The sequence below is a fragment of the Blennius ocellaris genome (assembly GCF_963422515.1).
Source record: "Blennius ocellaris genome assembly, chromosome: 5".
Classification (NCBI taxonomy): domain Eukaryota; kingdom Metazoa; phylum Chordata; class Actinopteri; order Blenniiformes; family Blenniidae; genus Blennius; species Blennius ocellaris.
This window is the reverse complement of record NC_137654.1, coordinates 29,577,637-29,604,726: the sequence shown is the minus strand read 5'-3', so window position 1 is coordinate 29,604,726 and position 27,090 is coordinate 29,577,637. Positions and strand designations below refer to the sequence as shown.

The 27,090-nt window shown below is 46.6% G+C and overlaps 3 protein-coding genes across 3 annotated transcripts; 1 reads left to right on the top strand and 2 right to left on the bottom strand.

Annotated features, from left to right (window-relative positions):
- Window positions 1-4,259: 4,259 nt before the first annotated feature.
- arf3a (ADP-ribosylation factor 3a) lies at window positions 4,260-6,524 on the bottom strand (the record flags this gene model as incomplete). Its single annotated transcript, XM_080497180.1, has 5 exons — window positions 6,506-6,524; window positions 5,240-5,412; window positions 5,039-5,149; window positions 4,511-4,635; window positions 4,260-4,421 (listed from the first exon to the last, which is right to left on the bottom strand). Exons 2-5 carry the CDS (start codon window positions 5,385-5,387, stop codon window positions 4,260-4,262), a joined length of 546 nt encoding a protein of 181 aa, XP_080353306.1. The 5' UTR covers window positions 5,388-5,412; window positions 6,506-6,524.
- A 4,315-nt stretch (window positions 6,525-10,839) lies between these two features.
- Window positions 10,840-13,003, bottom strand: wnt10b (wingless-type MMTV integration site family, member 10b; the record flags this gene model as incomplete). The annotated part of the gene is made up of 4 exons (XM_080497315.1): window positions 10,840-11,340; window positions 11,448-11,899; window positions 12,058-12,320; window positions 12,930-13,003. 4 exons carry the CDS (start codon window positions 13,001-13,003, stop codon window positions 10,840-10,842), a joined length of 1,290 nt encoding a protein of 429 aa, XP_080353441.1.
- Window positions 13,004-15,914: 2,911 nt separating this feature from the next.
- wnt1 (wingless-type MMTV integration site family, member 1) lies at window positions 15,915-19,598 on the top strand (the record flags this gene model as incomplete). The annotated part of the gene is made up of 5 exons (XM_080496517.1): window positions 15,915-16,011; window positions 16,297-16,413; window positions 18,289-18,542; window positions 18,742-19,007; window positions 19,107-19,598. Exons 2-5 carry the CDS (start codon window positions 16,313-16,315, stop codon window positions 19,596-19,598), a joined length of 1,113 nt encoding a protein of 370 aa, XP_080352643.1. The 5' UTR covers window positions 15,915-16,011; window positions 16,297-16,312.
- Window positions 19,599-27,090: the final 7,492 nt, after the last annotated feature.

The following is a 27,090-nucleotide window of genomic DNA, read 5'->3' as shown; positions in this document are numbered from 1 at the left end:
TGGCCCTGGGAGCAGCTCCGACTCACATACTGCTGTCACACCCTTGGAGACACAGCAGCACTCTCCGCTGAGCGGACCTCTGATTGGCTCTGAGGAGTGCAGCAATTGCACAGGGAAACTACCTGATTGTGCCAAACTTCGCCTGATGACAGCAGTTAGGAGAGGACAAGACCAACAAGTACATATCCACCCAATTGACCCGTTCCCCACTTGGTCATCAATAGAAGTCCTTTCATAATCTAATTCAATTTTGATTTGGTAACCGGTGTGATCGTTGGCCTCCTTAAATCTCATATCTTCATTATAAAGAATAATTCACACCAGCGTTGGTTTTGACAGCACATCACGCCGGCTGTAGGGATGGAAATATAATTTTGCTTGGGATGAGTCTCATTTTAACATGTGCGACATTACAAGCAACTGGGGAATAAAGAAAAAAAAAATATTTTGCACCGAGTTTCAACATGGGCTCAGAACCTATATGCACACACCAAAAAACTAAAAAACACGTGTTCATCTCTCACAAAGCGGACATAGATCAAAGAGTGAGTTTATTTTCCTGACTTTAAATATTGGCTGCACGCTCTCCGGTGACTCTTGTTTGGCTTTTCCTGCTCATGCAGGAGGAATTTCTGATTGGGGACACATGCATTCTGACACCAGCAGCCATGAAAGCCGCCCGCAGCACATCGCTGAGACTAAATATGTGGTTCTCGGATATTTTGCATCAAACACTTTGCATTTGGGCCGAATGTGGCGAGGTGGTCAGTCCCGGGCAAACAGACAGTTGTTTGAAATCTGCACCACTTGCAGATGACTTTTTTTTTTCTCCCCCTCTCTTTGCACCAGTTCGGCCTCGAAAGCATCTGCAACCTTTCTCCCAAGGAGCCCGCAGAGTTCTTTACAACCTGGCACAACGACAGCAAACACTTCAGCAGAAAAGGACTGAGAGGACACTAAATGTCAGAGTTTAATTAACACATCTTTCCCCTTTTCAGGCCTTGACAGGTTCCAATCATTTGCACCTTGGTTTGAATCTTTGTGGAGGATTGGTGCGGTTTGACAATTTGGTTTTGCACATGGCTAGAAGGACAAACAATAAGAAGTGGGACCGGTTGCATTGTGGTGTAGTTTTCTAGAGTTTGCATGTTCTCTCTGCATTGGACCACAAATATGCCCTTTTTTAGGCTGTTGACTCTAAATTGTTCATATATGTGAATAAGTAAGTCTGGGTTTCCTCCTGCCGTGTTCCAGCTCGCTAATGACTGTCAGTCATATTTAAATCATGTTTAACATGTAATGTCGCTACTCTCTGAGCCCCACAGCTCGTTAACATGTCGGAGGGCGGACTTACGTGATGCACCTGAACGCATCACTCAAAGCTGACAGCTACTAAGGGGCTTTTTAACTTTTCAACTGCACAGCCTATTTGTTTTCAGAAATACATTTCTCTCAACTGTTTCAGCAATAAAAGAGAAGGTTTGTGTCCAAATTGTGATGTTGGTCCGTTTTTAACTGCAGGAGCTGACGGCTGTCTGGGCAAACAGGGGGCGGAGCCACAAGACCATATCTGAGCCGGTACTCGGTGCACACCTGTTGAGATTGCGCCCTGGACAGCTGCTCGCTTTGCCCATAGCAAAATCTGCCACCGATTAATTCTATACACATTTCAGTTCAGGGCAAACATAGCGCCCAAATTGACTGGACCACAACAACCTTTAAATTCAACCACATCCATTACGACTACAAATTACTACAATCTCAACATAAAGTAAATATTAACGAAACTTTGAAGCCAAATACATTAAAATGTCCAAAATAACTCCTATAAACCCAACCAGACAGAGTGGCTATGAGGCTAATGCTAGTTTATCTTTACTGACGGCATCAGTGACATCTCAGCTCTGGTCTCTGTTGAGTTGTGTCCACCATTAAGGAATGCGATAGATTTGAGTCTCTTGCTGGTTGATTTTTGCCCACAGGTCTTGTGTTTGACGCTGCTGGTATAAACGCTGACTTTAGATGCAAAATGCAATATAACATCCACTGACACAACGAAAGAAATGAGAACGGCGAAGCAAGCTTATGTTTGTTTTTTGGGATTTTTTATTGATCAATGTAGTACCAGGAATAATTAAATCATTTACCACCTCTGCACCTGATTGTGTCGCTTTCATTTCCTCCTCTTGATAATACTCCTCGAGCTAAACAAGGAAATACTTTTTTTTTATGCTAACACATTTGTCAGTTGGAATGTTGTGCAGCCCTGGTTTCTCTTCGGATGCGAGTTAAAAGTCTGCCAGTCGTCACGGAACGAAGGACGTTTAGCCACAACGGTGTCGCAGGTCAGAGGCGAGACAGTCCTACATACAAACCTGTTAATCAAAGAGAAATCAACCATTTGGCGAAATAAGGCCACGAAAACAAAGTTCACACCAAACCGAACATGATAAGAGGGCATGTCACGCACACACACACAAGCTGCTGCCAGGTATCTGCCAACACACTGACCCCCCCCCCGATATCTACAGGTGTATTAACAGCACTTCATTTTTAACCATGGTATACTCTTCTCATTACATAAACATATATACAGCTGCGCCGACATAGAAAAAAGCATGCTCTTTGCATATTAGAAGGTTGTTCGGTAAACTTTACACCAAATCCATGACATTTATTAGTACAGCATTGTTCCAACCAGCAGCAGTGAGTTCGACTAACAAATATAGTCCGAGGAATACAGGCTATTATAATTCACTTTTATTACAGCTCTTGTACAGTATTAACATGCCTCATGAAGCAGTATTACTATCATCCGCTCTCCTAGTTTTGGAAGTTATGAAAACTCATAAAGACATCTGCCAAAACCTGTGTGCAAATTAAAATGGAAAAAAAAAAAAAAAAAAAAGGGCACAAAAAAACCAGCGAAAGAAAACACTCCGATCACACACACACCAGAAATAACGGACGTTACATCTTATACAACAATGACGCATCTCGAGTTATGTGGTGTAACATGATACACAGAGATTTTGGTTGAGACACAAGGAACACGTATGACGTCACCGCCAGTCGGCGGACGATTAAACCAGGTCGACAAGCAATGCGACTTTCTTCCGACGCGCGGCGGCGGGAGCAGCGGCCGCTCGCACAAACGGACCTATAAAATAAACATTCAGAACCGTGTCGGCTCTCTAATATTTGCCCACGGCATGCTGTGCGGGAGGCCGCGGAGCCGCCACGGTGCGCCCGACCTGTCGCCAGTGTCAGTTTAGACGTCGCGCCTCGCCGATGCCAGACAAATTGTTTTAAACCTTGAGGGCCAGGCGAGTCGACTGAGAACAAAATCTTTATTTACAGCACGCGCCGGTGCTGGGACGTCTCCATGCAGACTGGGAAGCGGCAATGTACAGTCGATATTGGAGCTTCTATTCTTTTCTTTTTTTTCTTTCTCCGAGCTGCCATAGCATTGCAATGAGCCAATAAATAAAGCCATGAATAAATAAATAAATGTTGCAAAAAAAAAAAAAAAAAGAATTATTTAGAACTATTCCCGACGTCAGCAGAAGTTTTACTTAACAAAAAATAAATTAAATGAACAAAGAAATAAATGTACATTTAAATAAAATCCAGTGTGTGAACTGAGCTCTCACCAGCAAACGTTGGTAAGAGTATATATATATATATATATATATATATATATATATATATATATAAATTTCAAACAATGCGATAGTAATCTGATATAGTAATAGCACTCCCACCATACTATTAGGACATTCTTTATGAATTACATCAAGTTCATAGTATTTGAAGGGCGGCTGCTTTGCCACCATGAGATAAGATTCATTATATTTTCCGAACAAATTAAGATAAAGACTGCAGAGCAGGGGGGGGGGGGGGGGGGGATCCATATACGTTTACATTAACATCATACCATCCCAATATTTAAGCGATTAGTTTATACAATGTGAAGTATTGAAGGTCAACTTTGACACCAGTTGGATTTGTAAATAATTAAAATGCTCACCACAGATCCAAACAGAAAAAAAAAAAGAAAAAAAAAGAGGAATCAAAGTGAGGGGATGAAGTAGAAGTATCTGGGAGGGTGGGGTGAAAGCCGGTGAGAGTCACCCCCCCCCCCCCCCCCCCCGGGGAGCTTTTCAGCATTTCCTCTCTATGTAAACACAACGGATCCACTTTCACCTCTACCTGGCGCTGGCACCCAGGCTCTTCCCCGCTGGGCCGCCCGGGGCCCTTCACTTCTTGTTCTTCAGCTGGTTGGCCAGCCAGTCCAGGCCCTCGTAGAGGCCGTCCCCGCTGGTGGCGCAGGTGGCCTGGATGTACCAGTTGCGGTGGCGTAGGGAGTGCAGGCCCAGCTTGTCCGTGATCTCCGCAGCGTTCATGGCGTTGGGCAGGTCCTGAAGAGCAAAAAAAAAAAAAAAAAACATCAAGTCGGGAGACTTCTGACGGCGAGGAAGCTCGGTGCGTGTAGAGAGGACGTCCGTACCTGTTTGTTGGCGAAGACGAGGAGGACGGCGTCCCGCAGCTCGTCCTCGGCCAGCATCCTCATCAGCTCCTCCCGGGCTTCGTTCACCCGCTCGCGATCATTGCTGTCCACCACGAAGATCAGACCTGGACATGGAGCAACAGTTCAATAACAATAATCCTGAAGCAGTGACTCATCCACGCTGCTCGTTCGGAAGGAGAGTGGAACTGCGAAGGGCCGTTGTGATTTTGTGGCGCGCCTGTGTCAAAGAGCAGCTGCTGCCCTTTGTCTGTGCTTCACTGATGTTTAATTTTACTTTTGTCGTCACAAATGCCAAGGTGTGAACTCGCTGTGACATCGCAATGCTAAAAATAACACGTATTGTTAAAACTTTGCTTCAGTCGGTGTCCGGGATGACTCAGGTCGCGATAATTGGCGCCTGAAGGTAAAGGACATCGTGTGAAGCATTAGTCACATTCGACCCTCGGGGAGGAAAACACGCTCTGCCTGGTGGGTCGTCTCCAACATGGCGGCTCCATCCTCACTCACCCTGGGTGTTCTGGAAGTAATGTCTCCACAGGGGACGGATCTTGTCCTGGCCACCCACGTCCCACACGGTGAAGCTGATGTTCTTGTACTCCACCGTCTCCACATTAAAACCTTCATCATATGCAAAAAAAAAAAAAAAGACAAGACAATCAGCTGCATGAAAGTGAGAGACGCATGTTGATTGATTCTCTCCTCACGGACCGATCGTGGGGATGGTGGTGACGATCTCCCCGAGCTTCAGCTTGTACAGGATGGTGGTTTTCCCCGCGGCGTCCAGCCCCACCATGAGAATCCTCATCTCCTTCTTGCCTATCAGGCTCTTCAGCAGATTCCCGAAGATGTTTCCCATGGTTGACCGGCGGCTCTCGCTATGACTGCGGCAGAGAGAGGCCGTGTTCTATACATGGCAACAAAGCGGCCCGAAAAACAAACTGCGAACCACATTTGAGAAGTCAAAAAAAACCACACGCAGGAAAGAAAAAAAAAAAAAACCCTGCGGCGAGACGGCAGCGCTTCAAAAGCCAGTCTCAACATTACCACCTCGTTACGGCTGGGAGCCACCTCACAGGGAAGCCCGTAAAAGCGCACTTCACACCTCGGCAAGCGGCCGACCTGACTCGGAAGGCTGTGACAGCTCACTGGGAGAGCAGGCCGCCAGTGCCGGATCCCTGCTCCCGTGGATCATCTTTCATGTGGTGCTGAGCGACCAAATCGCCCCCCCCCCCCTCGAACGCCGTCCACAGGCAAATGTTTTGCCACAATCAGTTCATTTCACATTCGGTGCAAACACGACCGGCCAGAACGGATGGGAGCGGAGGAGGAGGAAATGCGAATTTACTTCAACTTGTGCTGACATTTTCTACCCATCATGCTTTGGGGGTTGCACAGGATTAATGGGGAGGGGGGGGGCAAAAAAATGCACCAAAAATCTTTTGCAGTAGAGCATCACTCTTCCCCTCCCTCTTAAAATAAATTAAATAAATAAATAAACATGCATTTTATTATTTGAATGTGTAAGAAAGGCTGTCACTGCATCCACTGATTCCCTCTATGGGATGTGCGGCTGCAGCTGCAGCTGCCGCACATCTGTCATAACGAGGGGAAGGAGACTGATGCTGCAGTCCGACCACCCGGACCTCACAACACCACGATCACCTGCATTTCAGCTGGACTTTCCCGTTTGACAAGCAGCTGATGCATTTATTCGGAAAAAAAAAAAAAAAAAAAAAAACAACCACAAAAAAACAAACAAAAATCTGCACGCTGTGATCGTCTCGTAGTCACGACAGAAAGCGCACCAGCCGGCCTCGTGTCGTCGCTCACAGGCCGTTCATTCGTCCCAAAGGGTTTTGTTTTTTTTGTTTTTTTTCAACGCAACGGATCCGCGCGCAGACCCGCCGAATTCGGCTTCAACACCCGCATGCATCGTCGAGGATTTTCACCATTTGACATCTCGTTCACACTCACCCAGTGCGCGGCAGGCAGGACACCAGCTGGATCCGGAGAAAGGAGGACTGCACGCAAAGTCTCGCGATGCGTCGCGGCTGGCAGGGCTGCGTGTTCTCGCGAGATCAGGAGGGCCAGAGCCTCCTCGGTCACTTGTATTAAATAAAAAAAATAAAAAGCCTTGCAGAGACTTTTTGTAAAATTGCCTCTATGCATCATCACATCCAGAGCTTTCTTTGGTACACCAATTATTTGCTTTTTAAAAATTATTAAATCATAAATTATGTGGCTTCATTTCCAAAAAGTAATGCACGTAAAATACAATCAAATTCTGTTGGCAGGCTCTGACAGTAGCAGCATGACAGTGACAGTGGGAATCTTAGAGGTAATTGTGTGAAGGAGAATTGATGAGTCATCCAAATCTTTCTTATTAGGACTTCTTCCGTGTCGCGCTGCATCTCCAGCAATCTTTAGCCGATTCGAACCATCAAAGTATCAAAACCTGCAGCTTGTTCATGAGATGAGTGTTACGCTGGGTGCTTTTTCATTACTTTAACCGTTTCTGAATAAATCACACAAAAAAAACCTTTGGATCAAGCAGTACAGCGAAGGAAGATCCCCTTTGAGCTCAGCGTCTCCATGGCAACAGACGCTGAACTCCACTGATCTGCTCTGATCTCAGCTCTGCAGACACCATGGAGCCACCGAGCTCAAAGGAGATCAGCTATATTCAGTCTTCAGCATTCGCACTGGCATTGCTGCAGCCGCACAGTGTGAAATTGTTTATTTATGGAAAAACTTTTTTTTTTTTTTTTTTTTTAGGTTTAAGGACGGTGGGAGGAAACCAGAGTACCTGGAGGAGAACATGCAAACTCCACACTGTATTTGAACCTGGACCTTTGCTGTGAGGTGAAAGAGCTCGCCACTGCACCGCCGTGCAACCCAAGTGTAAGCTGATGAATTTAACGCATCTGGTTTAAATAATTAAAAAAACAATTACCTATAAAGTTTTGTCATTTGTTTTAACTTTGACACATTCTCAGCTTTAAATCTCGAATGAAATACGCTGTTATGGGAAACCGACAAGACAAAACAATATTGGATGTAACAGTGAGTCTGCAGGGAAACATGCTTGAATAATTAACACAGGAATCATCTTAATGAATAAGTAAATGGAAGTGTGTAATAGGATGCCAGGTGATGCTTCCAGGCTCCAGCCTCTGTGTAGATAATGAGGTGACAGGAGGCCACAAAACCTCGACCGAATCAATATTTGAGCAGGTTTAAGCTTGAGTACTGATTTAAAAACAACAACAAAAAAGTATTGATGGTGGAAATTCATTCAGAAATGAGGAAGTAATGGATTTTCTTTTTTTTCTCTCCTCAAAGCATTTTGGGGTTTTTCCCATCTATGTCTAAAAAAACCAACCAAAAAAAAAATCCCCAACCAGGTGTGATCAGGCAACGCGCCCCCGAAACCACAAGTGAATCCAACTTTTGCCTCGTTTCTTTCCTTCCTCTCTGTTCTGTGTCATTCGGTGGGTCCGGTAATAGATGTGTTTATCAATTCAGCGGCGAAGGCATTGGAATATAGAAGGGAGCAGATGTTTGCAGCTGCAGACCAGATTATGGGGGTGGAGTGGATGGCGGGGGGGGGGGTTGCGTTTGTGTGTGCGCGGGGAGTTCGGCGAGGGTTACAGGGGGGGTTACGGCGTGGTTGCAGCAGAGGGTAGGGTGGGGAGTTATGACTTAAAGGAGCCTTTCCCCTCTGAAGTGTATGCCAGCGCGCACCCCAGCAAACACAATCACAAGTCTGGTTGGTTCTGCTCGCTGAACTAATGAGGGCCTGCACGTTGAGGGCAGGGGCTTTGATGTCCTGGGTAGCTGGCTCCTTGTGTTTTCTCTCCCGCTCTCCTTCCCGGCCTGACCCACATCAAAAAAAAAAATGAAAAGGGGGAGTTGAGAAGCAGATGTTTTGAGGCATGTATTTATACAGAGTACACTTTATTCACCCCCTTTCTCCATGACCCATTTGTCCTGCGCTTCATGCACCTCTCCCGTACGTAAGGATCTCCCTCGCCATCTTTATATCCAACTAAACACACTAAATCGCCTTACTTTATACATATAATCATCCTGTCAATCAAAGTGGGTAACTTTTATCTCCACTAACTTCCTCTCTCTTGCCTGCCTCTCTTTAATTTCAGCCCAGTCTGGATGTCATTACTTTTGGGGGGGGGTGGGGGGGGGGTGTCGATGTGTTGCTATGCATGTGTCCTGTGTCTGCAGCGATGAGGTTGGGGGGGGGGGGGGGGGGGATGTGAAAAAGAGAGGAAAGAGAGAGAGACTGAGAGCACTCCCAGGCTGTCCACCAACCTCTGTCTCACACATGGGGAGAAACAGTGACAGGAAATTCCCTCTTGCAGCAGCTCCAGGGTGAAACGATAAAAGAATGAAGAAATGCAAACCAGAAATCCAGTCCCTTATCATTCCATACGGCTCGCCGTCTCCTCTTCACTCCTGCAGCAGGCTGCCATTCCTCAGAGGTCGAAACCAAAGTCCATACAAACAACAACCTAATTGGCATTAAAACCCAATGTAGCGGGGCATGTTTTCCCAGCGCGCAGAGCGCGCAGACAGTTTAGATTAGCCGAGATATCCGGGAATGCTGCGATCGTAAATTAAGTCAAGTGATGACACTGGTGTTTTGCTCAATGCGCCGGCGTGCATGTTTCTGATTCCCTCCCGTGTCTAGGATTTCTACAAACAGTCACACCGAAATGCACGGATGTAAATATCTGCGAGTGCGTGTTTATATTTGTGTAGTCTGTCGCCCAGGTAACGGGGATGCAGCGTCTCAGCGGCACGTGGTTCACAAAGTCCCCTCCGTGGCTGTGGGCCGCGGATGCGGATGATCCTCCCCGACGCTCACACGGCAAAGGCTGGTCTGATCACCCCCACTCGCTGCTCTCTTGATGCTCCGCTCCAGTAATAAAAGTCATACTTTAAGGAAACAATATCCTGCAGCCATAAAAAGTCCTTCTCCCAGCATGACGCGGCCATAAAAAAAAAAAAAAAAGGCTCTCACCTCCCAAATCTGTACTGCATGGAGCTTAACCCCCATTTACACAGCAACAGAAACACACACACACACACACACACACACACACACACACACACACACACACACACACACACACACACACACACACACACACACACACACACACACACACACACACACACACACAGCATCATTTCGAGACTAAAGTAGGTCCATCTCTCACTTTGACATGTCGTACATGTGGGAAGAATCTAAAGACTGCTCAGGCTTGATGGGAAGGACGAGGGCAAGCACATAAGATCAAGAGCTCAGTCAGGATTTCATAGCAAAGTGTCACACATCACATTACAGTTATACCAAGAGGAAGCATATTTCTGGCATTATGTTGGTATGAAATCATAAAAGGAAAAGAAGAAAAAAAAAAACGTGACCACAAGCAACCGTTCTCACATGTAAATACAATCGGTACATTATATAAATAAATATGAATGATTAGTTGTTCAGTGTAACAAATAAAACGACTGAAACTGTTTCCAAAAGCATTTCTGTATCAACTTTCTCATCGTGACTTTTATGAGTATACAAACTTTGATAAGCTTATAAAAGTCCTGCGTGTGCGATTTGTCCTGTTACTGGGAGAGAGTCTCTCCATCGAATGCGTCAGTCCTTCAAAAAAAAAAAAAAAATGCAGTCTTCTTAAATTAGTAGAAGCTTTAACTTGAAAGAGACCAACAGATACAGGTGCAAAAATATACAAACAGGATAACATGTTTGTTGTACTGCAATGAGACTGTCTAACAGTGCGGGTTCACTATCCTCAGCCTCTGGGCCGCAATCAAAACAACCGGCTCTAATACAAATATAATATTATTAATAACACATTTACAAATATACATGTGCACATTAAGATACACAGCTACTGTACAGTAAGGTGAGTCATCATGGAGAGACGGGACTAGAAATGTTTCGTGGAATAGAAAAGAAGGGGTACACGCCGCTTTCTTCATGGCTGGGAGGCCGGCGTCTAAACAGGCCGTGGCAAGACAAATGACATGAGTCACCTCGTCAATCTCTGACTTGGCATTTTGAGAATAACAGCGGCTACAAAGAGAAAATAGATCCCAGATGATAGACTGAGAAAAGGAAAGGGGCGGATAAACAGATTTTGTGGAACAGTTGCACAAGAAGCCAAACAAAAGCACGAGGGGGGGGGGGGCACAATGCGAGTGGGTGAAAAGGAAAGGGTTGGCCATCTTGAGTCCTGGATGGCTCAAAGCAGCCGACTGGGGATCTACTTGCACACGTTGACCCACTCCGTGAGGCGACACTCTTCGCACAGCACGTAGCAACACCAGTGGAATCGGCAGTTGCAGCGCTCGCTGCGCGTCTGTTTCAGGATGTTGTGGCCGCGGCCGCAGCACAGCGAGCCGCAGCCGTCCGTGCCGTGGCTGGTTTTGTTGCAGATGCGTCCCTGCGTGCCCGGGGAGTCCGTGGAGGGGTCGTGCTCGCAGAAGTCGGGAGACTTCTCGAAGTACACCAGCTCCCTGGACATGCTTCGACGACGCCCCCCGCCGAGCCCTCCGGAGTTTCCGCCGGCGCTATTCTCCATCCGGGGGTTGAAAACTCCATTGTTTTTGTTCTGAGAGTTGACGAAGATGGCCGACAGGAACTTCTCTTTCAGCAGGGAGCCAACAAGGCGGAACTCTGGAGACACGTGCCAGCAGGTTTTGAACTGACAGCTCCCCGAGGTGCCGTGGCATTTGCACTTCCTCGTCATGTTGTCCGTCACTATCTGTGCAGAGAAAGACGAATCAAGTTAAAACAAGCGCGACAACGACGACCGTTGATAATGACGTAGGCGGGGAGGGCTGACACCAAGTGGCCAAGCACGTCATTCACCTGCCGACCCACGCGGTTGTTGTGCATCCTCATGCGAGCGTGGATGTCTCGAGGTGAGCCGCGGGAGTCCAGCCAGTCTCTGGAGAAACGGTCCCCAAACCGCACGTCGTGACTGCAGCCGCCCCATTCCCAGGTGTCTTGCATGGAACTCAGCTCGTCGGGCGAAGGCTTGAGCGGGCCGGAGGGGTGGGCAGAACGCAGGTTAGCGGGCAGGTTACCGCGGTGGCCGTTTAGCTCCGAGGGCAACGACCGCGTGACGTCCATGCCGACCCCGCCCTTCTGGAGGGTCTGCAGCTGCAGCTGTGTAAGCTTCAGCCGGATCTTGTCATCGTCCTGGCGTCGCTTGCCCTCGCAGCCACACCCCCGCAGTTTGCCCATGCTGCAGGCCGAGGCCACAGAGTGAGCCACACCCGCTGCCAGCAGGGCCAGCGAGAAGGCACTCTCGCGAAAACCTGGGAACAGGAGGAACACTCTCAAGTGGCCGAAAAAAATGATCATTATCGGAGCTTTAAATATGACATTTGTGTACCAAACATTATCTACACGATCCTCCCATCAACCACAGCTCACAAATTGACCGACTTCATTCTCGCTGGGCTGAGACGCTCACCCCTTTTGAGGATGGTGCTGTGGTGGGGCAGCTTGTCAAGGCCCTCCAGCGAGGAGCAGTTCCAGCGCTGGTCCCGGAGCTGGTGCTGGCATTCATGGATGGCCACCTGGATGCCCTGCAGAGCAGACGCTGTCACGTCAGGGTTGCGCACACACATCCGCATTTGTCGTTTACTGAGGCCTGCCAGCCTCAGGCAGACAGAGTTGGGGGTAAGCACTGGATCTCCTGCCACCTTCAGGCTGAGGATATCATTACACAGCACCCTGGGGGGGGGGGGGGGGGGGGGGGGGGGGGGGGTAGAGAGAGATAGAGACAGAGAGAGAGAGAGCTGGTTGGTGGGGGGCGTCATCAGAGCTGGACAGAAGTTTTTTTTTTTTTCTCACATCCAGAGAAGTTTGTTGTATTAATTTGCAACACTTAACAAATGATGAAAAGTACAAAATCAGAGTTTGTAAGAAGACGAAAGATTTGCTCATTTTGAAAATACATGTAAAAGTATGTATCACTCCTCTGACCACTTTCCCTAAAGTTAGTAAATATAATTCTGAACAAATATGTGGATGAGAATGATCAGATCTAAAAAGCAAAACGAATTTTCTACAGTAAACGAAAACGGAAAGATTCTAGCTGACTTGTCATACATACTTTATCAGAGGTTTGAAAAAAAAAAAAAGAAGGAAAAAGGTGATTCGGATGATTTAATATTTCACGAAATTAGTCTAAAAAGTCAGATGCATATGTTTCAGTTTTGAAATAAAATCCCTTCAAATGATATTACAGAATAACTTCCCTCCACTACTCCAGACTGATCCCGTGCAGCCGCAAACCCGCGTGAAACATCAACTCTCCTGGCGCCTCTCAAGTGCACTTACGTTAACGCAGGTGACATAAGTGCTGCTGCCAAAATCAGGAATTGGTCCCAGCGGAGTTTGTGTGATAGCTCCATTTGGTTGAGCGTGTTTCGCGACGTGACATTAAAACACAGGTGATAGTGTCCAGGTCTGAAAGAGAATATGAAAAAAAAAATGCAGAAGAGTCCAGTATTATCGATGCACCGCCAAACGACTGCGCGAGTGAAGACGGAGGACAAGAGGAGCTCGGGGGCGAGGGTAAACGGGAGAGGGGGGGGTGGGGGGTGTGGGGGGGATGAAGGGGAGGGGAGTAGATGCCTCTACAGGCGACTGTTTGCAAAAATATTGGCCAATGTGAAAGTTGGATCACCAGTTGATCGTTTTATTATTTGAGAACGCGGTCATTTGTCCAAGCGTAAAATGACGTCTCCAAACTTTTTACGCACGAGGATTCTCTGAACGCTGCAGCTTGGCGCGCTCAGGTTTAATGGGGAATCTGAAACACTGCTCCACCAGAACATATTCCCATGTATAAACAACAATGTATTTGTTTGTCATGATTGCTTGTTGCTCAACAATAAGGTGGAGTGTGAAATAATCCGACAGGGTTGGTTGTTTTTTTTGTTTTTTTCCATCTTCGGAAAGTGGCACAAAGACGCGCTCAGAAAAGATGAAATATGGAAAATCCAAAAAGATTTTGTTCATAAGGGAGTGAGATATTTTAAATAATGAATGGGGGAGGGGAGGGCTTCTGGTTCCACTGTACGACAGGGAGGCAGCAGCAGGCAGGCGGCTCTGCTAACAGACCCTCCAACAATACTGTTTTTAGTCATGTGCTCCCCCTTCCTCCCACCTTCATCAGAGCGGCTGTTCCTCATTGTTGTATTGGAAACAATTTCACTCTGTCAGTATGCTTCTTTCCCCCAACTTTAGATTTATTTACATAAAATGTGTGGCAGATGGGATTTCTGACAGTGAGCCATCACTTGTTCTGACCAAAAAAAATTGCAAATCATAGAAGTTCGTTATGTTTGACAATATTTTCGAAAACATGAATTTGTTTGTTTTCTGAAAACATTTTATATATCAAAAAAAGGGCCATCTCGATCATGTTTTATTGTAAATTCTTAGTACATACATGTTCGTGAAATAAATTAAGTCAGTGTTGATCTTTAATGTCGAAATGAGGTCGAAACTGAGGCGTTAATATTGCCACTGGGAGCGAAAGGTGGATGTGTGCTACTTTCATAAAATTAAGTTAAAACCCCCCTCGAACACGGTTCGCTTAGTGACACCAATTCATCTAATCTCCTTCCATTGCCTAAGCTGCAGCAATGAAAAGTGCATTAGCATTCTGCCTTGGTGTGTATATCTAAGTGGCTTAAAAAGTGATTTGAAGTTGATTTGTATATAAAAGGCCCCCCTTTATCCGGATTGAAGCTCTAATCTGCTCGGTGTCGCATGACTGCTCCAGGAAACCCGTTTGAGCACCTTCACATAAGACAGGAGTATCAACGTATAGGGATGGCTGTCATTAAAGCTTTTTACAAAAGCCCACTTCCTTTTACTGTCATCTGAGAGAGAGAGAGAGAGAGAGAGAGAGCGAGAGAGAGAGAGCGAGAGAGAGAGAGAGAGAGATTATTCAACCCACGGCCGCTGCAGTGACTAATGTGGAACATGCAAATTAGCAGATAAATGTAACATAATGAAACATTCCCCCGTGAGCCAATGCGCAGAAGTTTGGGGACATTTAAGCTCGCTCCTCGTCTGAGGTTTGATGGAGATGCCACAAAGTGGCTCAAGCTGTGATTACACTGGGCTGCACTGCATCGAGGGAGGTCTGCAAGCCAGATGTTAGGGCTGGTTTTTATCCTTACTCGTCCCCCTCTCTCTTTTTTTTTTCTTCCCCTGATTCATCATACATCAAAACTTCTGATTGGAGACCATATTTCATTTCTCCGGAGTTTGCAAAAAAAAAAAATTAAGTAGCCCAGCAGGAAGTGTGAGTTAGGACAACCTAACGCTTTATTATTGCCTCTCCCTCTCTCTCCCTCTTTCTCTCTCTCTGCGTTCATGTTTCGTTGCGCGTGTGCGCGTCATGGACTATAAAAGGCGCTGATGATAGTTTCATTGCAGTTCACATAATTTCAAAATGCGCCCACAAAGGATAAACCTTTAGACAAATACTATTAATTTAATGTGAAAATTGTGTGTTTTAGAGGTTTTTCTCTGAGGGGGGGTGGGAGGGGGGGGGGACGGGTGGAAGCTCACTTCCAGCAGAGGCCTTAGTCACTGTGCATTTGGAGAGCGCATTTGGAGAGAGGAGGAGATGCGGTTAGGGAGTAGGCTAATCCAACCGCCGGGTAAAAAGGGCAGCTTCAGATGGCTCATATTCCGCTGTAACTGTATTGTACCGTGACACCAGCTTTACGCAGCGACGGAGCAGCAGAGCGGGCGCACCCACAGCATCTGTACCAACACACCACCGCTCCGGGGGCACTTCACTGTCTCTGTCTCTCTCTGTCTCTCTGCAAGACTGGATGCGGAAGCGAAACGCGCGGCCAGTGGGAAAATACTCTGAAGCGCACACTTTTACAGGGGATCAATGCTGTGATGACCGTGAGATTCCACAAGTAATATGCGCAACACTGTGGACTGCCCGATTTTTTTTTCTTCCTCTCTTCCTTTCTCTTTTCTGCTCAGTTGTGTTTCCTTATTCATTGTGCGCCCTATGAAGAGCATTAACTATCCCTCCCTCCAATCCTATTGAAAAGCCTGCGAAAAAAAACAGAGGGAGATGAGAGCAGCAAATCCCTTTTTTATTCCCCTCGTAGCGCTCAATAAGAGAAGAATGTGTTGCCTATCAGTCACCGAGGGGATCAAGTCTTCGGGATGGTCCCACGCGTTCAATGCGCCGTGCAAAGCATCACTGAGAGAGACAGAGTGAAGAGGACAGCAGCAGCAGCAGCAGCAGCAGCAGCAGCAGCATCCTGTCTGGACACTTCACGTCATTTAGCAACCTGTCGCCACTCAAGATCCATTGAAGTCAATTAGGGCGACCAGCTCCTCTCACCTTCCAAGTCCCTCTCATCAGCCTGGCGTGGTGAGTAAACACATCAGGAGATCATTAGAATGATAGTATTACAAGAGTTTAGGTATAAATTAAGGCAATCTGAATGTCTGGACATTTTTTTTTTTTTTTTTCGTTTTAAGCAATGGATTGTTTTTAAAATTTATGATAAAACTTGCATGAGACAAATAACTGGCGGATGCACTTAGAATCATATTGCACTTCTGCGTGCGTAAAATGGTGACTCAAAGTGTGACTTTTATTTATTTATTTACTTATTTTCTTGCCAAAAGCGCGTGACATTTTCCTTCCTGGCAGTTGACCTGGAGTGACGATGAGGAGTCTGGCGCTGCTGTTGGGGGTGAAAGCCGCCTGCATCCTGCTGGTGTCCTCGCTCTCTGGCACAGGGGCCGTCAACAACAGCGGCCGGTGGTGGTGAGTGCGTGGAGCCCGAGCGGATGGAGCCGAGCGCGCGCGCACCGCATGTGACGACGCACTGATTCAGCTTATCAGCATCCATCCAAGCTCAACTCAAAACCTTTCAAACGCCTATTATTTGGGGAAAGACCCTGCACTGCTTTCAGCACAGAGTTTTTATTATTATTATTATTATTAGCTGACCACATTTCATGCATGCATGCTCGAAATAATGTGTTAGTTTTGGATCCGTTTACAACTCCTGTTCAAAAAAAAAAAAAGAAAAGAAAAAAAAGCAGCCATATTTAGGTTTGTGAGATTTCAGCTGTCGTTTCCAGGCTGCTCCACACAAGCTCAACAACCAATTAAATTTTCTATTTTTTGGGGGTTCAAACTTTAATTTATTGCTCTTTTAGTGAAATCAGCTGCAGCAGACTATTAAACAATAAACTAGTTCTTTTCGGGGGGCTAATAATTACAGTTTCACCTTTTATTTGCGGTAGATTTAATTTACTTTTACTCCCGACTCCGCCTCGACTTTTTGGGTAATGCGGTTTGAACACAGGACAACATTTTTCAGTCCAACGTGGGATAAATTAAATATGAATTTATGCCATAAGCTGCAGGGAAACCTATACGAGGTTTAATCCAGGGTCGTGTTGATCTAATGCTGTACATTCCCTTGTCTATACAGCAACCTCAAACAAAAACAAGCCAAAAGCATGATATTTTGATATGAAGAAAATATGAAAAGAAAATCGTAGAGTTCAACATGCTGTCCTGCATGTTTAAAAATCCATAAACTGTGGGCTGGGTTTGTTGAGGTAATGATTTAACGAAAGATTTTTGCGGTGCGTCTGGTTGGACAGTATTTGCGCACAACGGCAGTGCGTTTTACAAATATTTAAAAATGTCAGCTAAAGTCCAGAAAAATAGCTCGAATAGAAAACAAAACGACACCGTTCTGTATTGGATGAATGAAAACATCCAAAAGATGAGGGTTTTTTTTTTCTCTTCTTCTTTCTCCTTATTAATGTTCCCAGGCCGCACCGCACCGCACCACTGTCTGGGTCAGCATTTAAACAGGCCAGCGCTCGCTCTCTTCTCCGGATGATAATGTTTACCAGGAGACACAGCCATTACACTCCACGTGGTTTTGAAAGGGGGGGAAAAAAAAAGGTTGACACAGAAATCTCACAGAAAAATGCCCAGAAGTAGAAAGTGGAAGTGGAAATTATACAGGCTGTGTCCTCAAACACTTAAAGTAAGCTGCTGAAAACCGTGACCGCCAAATGGATGCATTAAAATCCACTTAACTCAAATCTGTATTTTCACTGAAGAAGCAGGTGCCATGTTTGGCACAAGCTACAACTACAGTCAGATAAACTAAATTCTAAATAATAATATCTTAACTTTTTTTATTTTAAGGAAATTAGAAACATGTTTAGAGTATATGGAGGCTGATTGTCTTGTGATTTGTCACATTTTTTGATGAGATTCAATGTTGGTCAACAAGAAAAGAGATTTCAACATCTGAAGGGAATTTCCCAAATGTGCCAACCACATCTCATTGTGTATTTCTACTGTGTATTCTAAGATGACAGATCAACCTGAGCTGTACATTCAGCAAAAGAAGAAGCGTATGTGTTCTAATTACGAACCTGACAGGTAGTTGTGCCAGATCCAAATAAAGGATTTAAAATACATTTAATGCTCCCTGCCAAGCCTGAAACATTTAATGTGATTTAGAGACTTAATTTCTATGTTACTGTAGTAAATTAAAGAAAAAGCTGTCGCTTTTAGCGGGATGCCAGGAGATATCAGTTTAGGATGAACATGCAAGGAGCTGCCAGCCCCTCTTGACTCTTGATTTCCCTTGTCCTGTCGTGCCAGGGGCATTGTCAATGTGGCCTCCTCGTCCAACCTCCTCACCAATTCCAAGAACGTGCAGTTGGTCCTGGACCCGAGCCTGGCCCTCCTGAGTCGACGCCAGCGTCGCCTGATTCGGCAGAATCCTGGCATCTTGCACGCCATCGCCGCTGGGCTGCACACCGCCATAAAGGAGTGCAAATGGCAGTTCCGCAACCGCCGCTGGAACTGCCCGACCACCCACAGCCCGGCAGTATTTGGCAAAATCGTCAATCGTGGTGAGCGTCTCTTGTGCTTCTCATCGGGAAAAATTTAGACGATCGTTGCCAAGATATAATGGAATCTCTTGTCTACACTTAAAAGCTTTTGTCTGCAAATAATTCACAATTTCTTGGCAAAAAATTGGTTTTCGGGTAAATCCAAGACAACAGAGTTTGGATCGGTGTCTGATGGGAAGTTTTCATGTTCTCACTTCAGGTTGCCGAGAGACGGCGTTTGTGTTTGCCATTACCAGCGCGGGAGTGACCCATGCTGTGGCTCGCTCCTGCTCAGAAGGGGCCATTGAGTCGTGCACATGCGATTATCGTCGCCGAGGCCCCGGGGGGCCAGACTGGCACTGGGGGGGCTGCAGTGACAATGTGGATTTTGGCCGGATGTTCAGCCGTGAGTTCGTGGACTCCAGCGAGAGGGGAAGAGATCTGCGCTACCTCACCAACTTACACAATAACGAGGCCGGCAGAATGGTGAGGCTTCCGCATCTAAAACCCGCCGCGACGATCGTCCGAGGGCGACGTTCCGGCTCTTGAAATTTAACCCGAGGCTCGTGTTCTCCCTCCCCGCAGACGGTGTCTTCAGAGATGCGTCAGGAGTGCAAGTGCCACGGCATGTCGGGCTCCTGCACCGTACGCACCTGTTGGATGCGCCTGCCCAGCTTCCGCACGGTCGGCGACTTCCTCAAGGACCGATTCGACGGCGCGTCCCGCGTGGTTTACGCCAACAAGGGCAGCAACCGGGCCTCCCACCGAGCCGACCCCCGCCACCTGGAGCCCGAGAACCCGGCTCACAAACCCCCGTCCGGGATGGACCTCGTCTACTTTGAGAAATCACCAAACTTCTGCTCCTACAACGGCAAGACCGGCACTCTGGGCACCGCCGGGCGGACGTGCAACAGCTCGTCTCCGGGCCTGGACGGATGTGAGCTGCTTTGCTGTGGACGAGGCTTTAAGACCCGGACGGAGAGCGTGACCGAGCGCTGCCACTGCACCTTCCACTGGTGCTGCCACGTCAGCTGCCTGAACTGTACCAGCGCACGGACGTCGTACCAGTGTCTATGATCAGTGGTGAACACTTGAGGTGCGTGCAAGGAGCAGGGAAGAGCTCCTCAGCAGAGCAGGTAGTTTACTGAGGAGGCCGGGAGTTGGTTTGAGACGTTAGAAAAGCTTTGAGGCAGGTGAACCGATACAGGGAAATTTCTGGCACAAACCTTCAATCAGTCAGGAGAAAAAGCACAAATATGTGAACAGGGTATAGAGGGAGGATATATATATATATATATATATATATATATATATATATATATATATATATATATATATATATATATATGCTTGCTCTTTGCCTTTAATGCTTAACATTATGAAATATTTAACATTATGAAATATTTAAATGACAGCCATCCACGTTGACTGAAAAGCAGTTACCTCCCTCCGATGTTTACACTGTGGATAAATGAGGTAGAGGGACAAATGGAGGTGTAGGAAAAGGGATTGCTGTAACGAGGTGGTGCTATAGACCTCTTCTCCCCCCACTGAGGACACAAACTGGACGCAATGTTTCGCAGATGTTCCTGCGGCCGAGGAGCCACAAACATGTTCTCTCATAAACTGGTCAGGACCTCGAACAAGAATGAGGTTATTTAACAGAAAAGTGTTGTTGTTTTTTTTCAAATTTCTTTTTATTTTCTTCAGCTGGAATTTGGCCTGTGTCACATGCAATGGTGTTCAGTTTATCTCCTGGATGGACTCGACGTGTGGATAACAGCACAACCGCTTATGAATTACTCACCACGTTCGCCCGTTCTGTTTAGATTTCTCCACAATTGAATGCACCTCAGGCCCGATCTGCCGCCCTGACTTACCGCAGGGCGGCCCTGGAGCTACGTGACGAGGAAAGGATCCGGCGCTCGCCAAGGAAAACAGAAGCTGAGTGGTCGGCTCTCGCTGAGGCAATGTGATCTGAATGTATGATCAATACACTGAATATATTATGGCTTGACTTAGCAAAACAGAGGGTCAATATTAAAGAAAACAACAATGAACTGTGACGATCAATGTCACGAAACAATACTCTAAATTCTCATGTGGAGGGGTGAACTAGTCCCACATTTAAAGTAGGCAAATGGTTTATTACTTCAAGGTAGGTTGTAAGAAAAAAGAAAAACTTTTTTTTTTTTTTTTTAATATGAACAACACAGCTTCTGTAGAAAAAAAACAAAACATACTGTACATCAGCTAAGAGAACCAAAATGTTGTAAATATTAAAATATCTGAATATATTTATGAATAAATTGTAAGTTTGCTCAATGATTTACATGCCTGGCAGTGGCTGGAGAATATGCTATCACTCGAGGAGATTCTGGGTTTTATACCATTTCGGTGTAAAGTAGCTGGCAGTAAACAGACTTTTTTTTTGACTAGAAACAGAAAATTATTACTTTTCTTTGCTTTGTTTAATGTAAAAAAAAAAAACACTTGGTCATGCACTGAATCTTGTCTTCTTAGTGTAAATATGAAATATTTATTTCTGAGGATTTTATACTGTCATAGAGAGATGCGAGAGATTTTAGATTTTAATCAAAAGATTTAGGCTTTGGTTTGGTTTTGTACTGTATGATAGAACAATAAAGTCTATATTTTCAATTAAGCTGCCCTCCTGAATGTGTCAAAAGATGCTATTATGTCTGTTGTCGCTTCTGGTGTTTGAGAGAGTTTTGACAGGGAACCAAGTGGACATATAAGCCTATCCCTGGGTGTCCTTTGCTTAATCCTATTACCGCCACCAAAGCAGAGCCTTTCTCCAGCTCACAAAACATCCCCGCATCTGTGCTACCAACCACAGAGACAGACCCCGCTTATCCGGCCGCAAACCTTATTTCATACAGTGTACGGGGTTTACTGCGCGGAGTGTTGTTTTTATTTTTTTTTGCGTCCATTTGCTTAATGTCTGCACGAAATAAAGAAAAACAAAATGATGAAATATAATTAAAACCCCGGAGTCTGGCTCAGTCGCCTTGGCGGCCCGACCGACCACAGGAGTCTGGAACGCTCCGCACTCTCTGGCCCAAACGCAGCACGGCAGCAGGGAGGGGTCACTCAAGATGAACCACGGGCGGCGGCAAAAGAGACAGACGAGAACGTTTTTCTGAATCGTTCGTGACGCTACAGTGTGAAACCGCAGAGTCATAATCGACTTCTTGGCCCCCCCGATGCAGGAAACCACGGCGAGGTGTTCCGCAATAATAAAAAAAAAGGGGCAACATCTCACAGAAAGCTGAGAGATTAATGCTGTGGATTTGGTAGGGGTGGGGTTGGGAGGGGGGATTAGGTGGATGCACAAAACAAATAAGAGGAAACTGAATGGAAGCACTGCAAAATAGAAGATTCAATTAAAAGCAGATATGTGAAATGTAGAAATCTGCGCTGATGGTGAATTAACACATATGATTTCTTATTAAAACGCGAGTATTTGGTCTTTTAGCGCCGGAGAAGAAGGATACGGGCAAAAAACATTGGGACAAATCTGCCAGAAACGAGGAATAGTCGGCAATCATGGGCAGCAGAAAGAAACAAAAGAGAAAGTGGGGATATAAAAAAAAAAAAAAAAAAAAGAGGGAAGGGAGAGTTCAGATCCCAGGCTTGAGAGTGAGGTGGGAGAGGAGGTAGAGAGAGAGAGAGAGAGAGAGAGAGAGGAGGGGGTGCTGCCTGTGGGAGTGCCGAGGAGTCAGTGATAATTAGCTCAATTAGTGACAAAGGCAGTGTAATAAATACCGACTTAGTGTCTGGGTCCCTGCTGGCCTCTCCCTGCGCGGCCTGCGATGTGGCCCTGGCCTGACGGACAATTCATTAAACTGACAAAATACCCCACCGTCCAGGCGTGACGCAGCGAGTTAGCCCCCTACAGGCCCGGCTCATTGTTCTAATTGTCTGGGCTGGAGTCACTTTGTGGCCGCCTCCTCTTTCACCCACCCCGCCTTCGCACTCTGCCTTCAGAAAGCCCGTGGAGTTAATGCCCCTACCTTACTCTGCAAGTAGGTGATCGGCAGGTTGGGAGGGGGGGGGGGGGGGGGAACAAAAAAAAAACAGTAAGAGTTCCTTGGGGTGGGGCTGCTGGGTGGGGGGAGGCAGTGGGATTAGCGAATGGAGGTTGCCTGGGAGTGCTGGGAGCAGCACTGATCGGAATGTAGGAGAGATGAGTCCAGAAGCTCGGATGCGGGACAAAGCGAGAGTTAATAAGGAAAGATTGAAGGGGCTGGCGACAATGGGCCGCCACCCGAGTCGAGATGAAATTGCTTCCGAGGATTATTGGGAGAAGGGTGTGAGCGTCGTAGGGTTTTTTTTTTTTTTTTTTTTTTCCTTCTTCTTTTTTTGTGTGTGTGTGTGTGAGTACGAGTCGGGTTTGAGCTGCACTGTGTGTGTTTGTGTGAGCGGCGACAGGGGGAGCGCTGGATTGATGGCTGCCCCTCCGGTTGGGGAGCGAGGGACTGACCGAGGCTAACCGGCTGTTCCCACAGTCTGTTCTGCTGCAGCCACCTTTGACACACGGGGCTGCCAGGCGGCAAGCAGGCAGCCATGGTGAGAAGGGCACAAACAAAAACAACAAAAAAAAGTGGCTCTCTGTGGAAGGCCGGCGGAGGAGCACGGGCTGGGGTTTAGGGTGTGATGAAAGAAAGGAGAAGAAAAAAAAAAGAGAAGAAGAATGAGGACGAGCAGGAAAGAGTGACAGGAGGGATAAAAATAAAAAATAAACAGAGATGGTACGAAAGCCACGGTTGAGACTCGGTTGAGTCGAGTTTCATTGTGGGTTTGGATCCTCCCTGCTACCGTTTGGCCAATATTTCAAGATAATAACGCGAAGACGTCCATTTGCAGAGACTTTATGTACCGTATCACATTGTTAGTGTCTTTCTTCTTTGGCAGCGAAGCTCCTGGTGAAATTCCCCCGTCACAACAAGCCCGGCTTCCATTTTAAACAAACAAACAAAAAAATTAAATACGCAAATGTACTGGGATGAAACAAGAACGAAAGTGGTTCCGACTTGGCCGCACCGTCGCCCTCGCCACGATCGAGCAAACCGCCCCGCCGTCACACGGCGACGGGAGCGCGGCAGCTTTCTTATTAAAACTCCGGCGAAATCGTGCCTGTTGGGTGGAGTTGGCTCTCCTTTCAAGGGCGTAGGGCACAGAGTCCCGGCTGGGGTTTGGGTCACTGGTGCTGAATGACAGGCTGCCTACAATGGTGGCGATGGACAATGGTGCGAGGCATGGGTTCTGGCTCACGGTACTCATCTGATGTTTATTTATTTATTTATTTTTGGGTTGACCCAACATTTGATTGTAATCCTCGTACAGAGCAACGAGCCAAGCTTCAATTATACCGGAGGCATTGTAATGACTGGAACACGTAAACGATCACAAGCATGTGTTCGGTGCCATAAAGTGATAAAGATCTACATTTACACACTTCATTCCACTAAACTTCACCTGTAGTTACAGGAAGTCAATTTTGTGGGTCGGTTAGTGTCAATGTTTGTTCAGAAATGTGTGTGTGTGAAGTTCTATCTTTGTGTGTGTGTGTGTGTGTGTGGGTGTGCGGATGGCAGCTGGGAGGCAGACACGGTCCAGGAGAGTTTGTCCCCTAGCAACTGACCTTTTCGGCAGATGGCAGTTCCAGAGAAACAGCCACCCAGCATCACAATGGCCGTGGCCTCCTAACATCTCCATCACTTCATCATCTACCAGCCTGTCACGCCGAGAGAGAGAGAGAGAGAGAGAGAGAGAGAGAGAGAGAGAGAGAGAGGAAGCTTTATGAGCCATCCCATACATGATGGAGGATCCAAACGCTCCGCCGTCATCAATCCCGGGACATTCCTAAACATCGGCCCGCTGCCCTCGTCCCGGGGCGAGACGAGGAGAGACGCTCGCCGCCTTCCGCAAACCTACAGACACTCTCAAACCGCCGTTTTCCGTTGTTGGGTTGTTGTTTTTTTTTTTATGCACGTAGTGAATCAGGGGCGGGAATGTGGAGCGACCGCTCGACCACGGCGAGCAATCAGCGTGATGTCTGTGGTCGGGCCCGGTGCCCCGGCGAGGAGGGACGGTGTGTGTGTGTGTGTGTGTGGTAAGAGGGTGTTGATAACTCCAAATATATTGTCACCTTATGGAGCATGATTCATGTTTGCGCACGCACACACACACACACACACACACACACACACACACACACACACACACACACACACACACACACACACACACACACACACACACACACACACACACACACACACACACACACACACACACACACACACACACTTTCATTTCCTGCACTTACTCTAAACTCGACCATAACCGCTGCTCCTCTCAACCGTCACCGTGACGCGACTTGTCACATTTCTCCGCCTACTAATGAGCGTTTTCTTCACGGGGACTCGATTTCCGTCGCAAAGGCAGAGACAGACACAAAACAAACAAACAGAAAAAAAAAAAACCCCTCCAGACTGTCTCGTCTCGACGGCCTCCTCCTCCTCCCTCTCGGCTCATCCTTCGCCGACGGTAAATACCCCCTCTTCGCCGCGAGTCCGCGGAGATAAACGCATCATCTCCGTGAAACCTCGCCTCAAACTAATCTCCTCTTTGAGAAAAAAAATAAGTAAATAAATAAATAAAAGGTCTCCGGCTCGTCGCACGCTCCGAGACATGAGATCTGGTAGATTGGCGAGAACAATTATCCGCCGTGAAAAAGTACAAACTCCCTCGTTTACACATCTGTGAGTGGTTAACCTGGCCCGGCCAGACCAGTGGCAACAAACAGACAAAGTGCCATGTCAGAGCGCGTTCCGACGGAAAAACCGTGCGTCACGGCGCGACTTCAGACCACGATAAATCCTCCAAGCAGATGATACGCTAGCAAGTACTGTAAGACCTCCTGTAAACAGAGCCGTAATGACAGGGGGGGTAGGGGGGGGGGGGGGGGGGGGGGGAGAAATGCTGGGCAAGGGCAACCAACGGTGGAGTGTGTTTACAGACATCTGACAATGTATGGGTACGGCACAGCAACAGTTCAGCTCCGAAATCCGAGCACAAACTGCGGCGGGATCCACGTGACACATCATGAGCCGGAGCATAATTTCACCTGTCAGCGAGGATGAAGTCTGCGTTTGTTCAAATCAAACTGGCTGTATTGAACGCTCACACTTCTACTCGTCCTGATGTGAAACCGTCTAATAGTGAGTGTGAAGAACTGCTGTTATTTTTTTTAAATTCTCTGTAGAACAATGTCCAGAGGAGGCGGAAACTGTATTTAGAGCAGTCGTTTTCCATTATAGCCTTCAACTTTTCCCTTTAATAAGAACGAGATGATTGTTGGCTGATTTGTTGCTTGTTGTCAACGTTATCTGGCCATTTCTTTAAGTCTGGTTACTCAGTTTAAGAGACAGACAACTCCCACACTTAAAAAAAGAAAATACTTAAGATAAATGAATTAGATCAAGGTCAAACGGAAGGTAACAAAATATTGTGCTTCTAAATGCATAAATAAAACTAAACGCTTCAATATAACAATTGAAGCGTTTAGTAAGTTGGTCCAAGTATTTTCTTTTTTCAGTTAAACACTCACAATCACACAAATAAATCAATAATATTAATTATCCTCTGAAGCAGGTGTGTCAAACACATTTTAGAGTGTTTGACAACAAAATTTCAGCTCAAGTGGGTCGGACAGGTAAAAAAAAGCACCTTAATAAATTTTTAATTAAAAGGGCTCATAGTCTGCAAAACTCACTTCCTAAAGGTTCTCCAGCAGTAAAAATCGTCCCCAGACCTGGAACGACGCCCCCGAAGTGAAGAAAGTGTGTCCTCTCTCTCCCCGGCTTGTTCCAGGTTTTAAAAAGTGTGTTGCTCCAAGCAGCCAATCAGAACTCAAACCCTATATTGTGTCATCGGGGGTTTTAGCCAATCACAATCAAGGTAGGCCCCTCCCCCTTTTGACTCCTCCCACAATCAGGCAGCTCTGCTCTGGCACATGGCGCCACGAGAGGAAGTACTTCCTCCATCTTCCCATAGATGGGCGTGTGTGTGGGGGCGGAGCCAGTCCAGCTCACACAGACACAGCAGATTCTGAATGCAGCTCCTACGATCCAGAATTCTAATAGAGGAAGATCAAAGAAACTTTAAATACAACATCTTTCAACCAACAAGAACATGTGAAAGTGTTGAAAAGCTGCATAATATGACCCCTTTGAAGTTCTTCTTTGTTGCAGAGTATAAATGATAGAAAATGTCTATATTCTCACAAAACCAATTACAAACTCAAACTACTACAATGTCAACATAGAGCCAATTTGTAGCATCACTGATATCTCAGCTCGGGTCTCAGTGTTGTGTTACGTTTGCTACTCCGGGGAAATCTGTGAAAAACATCAATGTTTTCTTTGACATTTCTACCACGTGCTTGTTGTTCTGATGGACCAGGTCGCGGCCTGTCCGGGGGCCGGTTCTGGCCCACGGGCCTTATGTTTGACGCCCCTGCTGTAAAGCACGCTTTTGC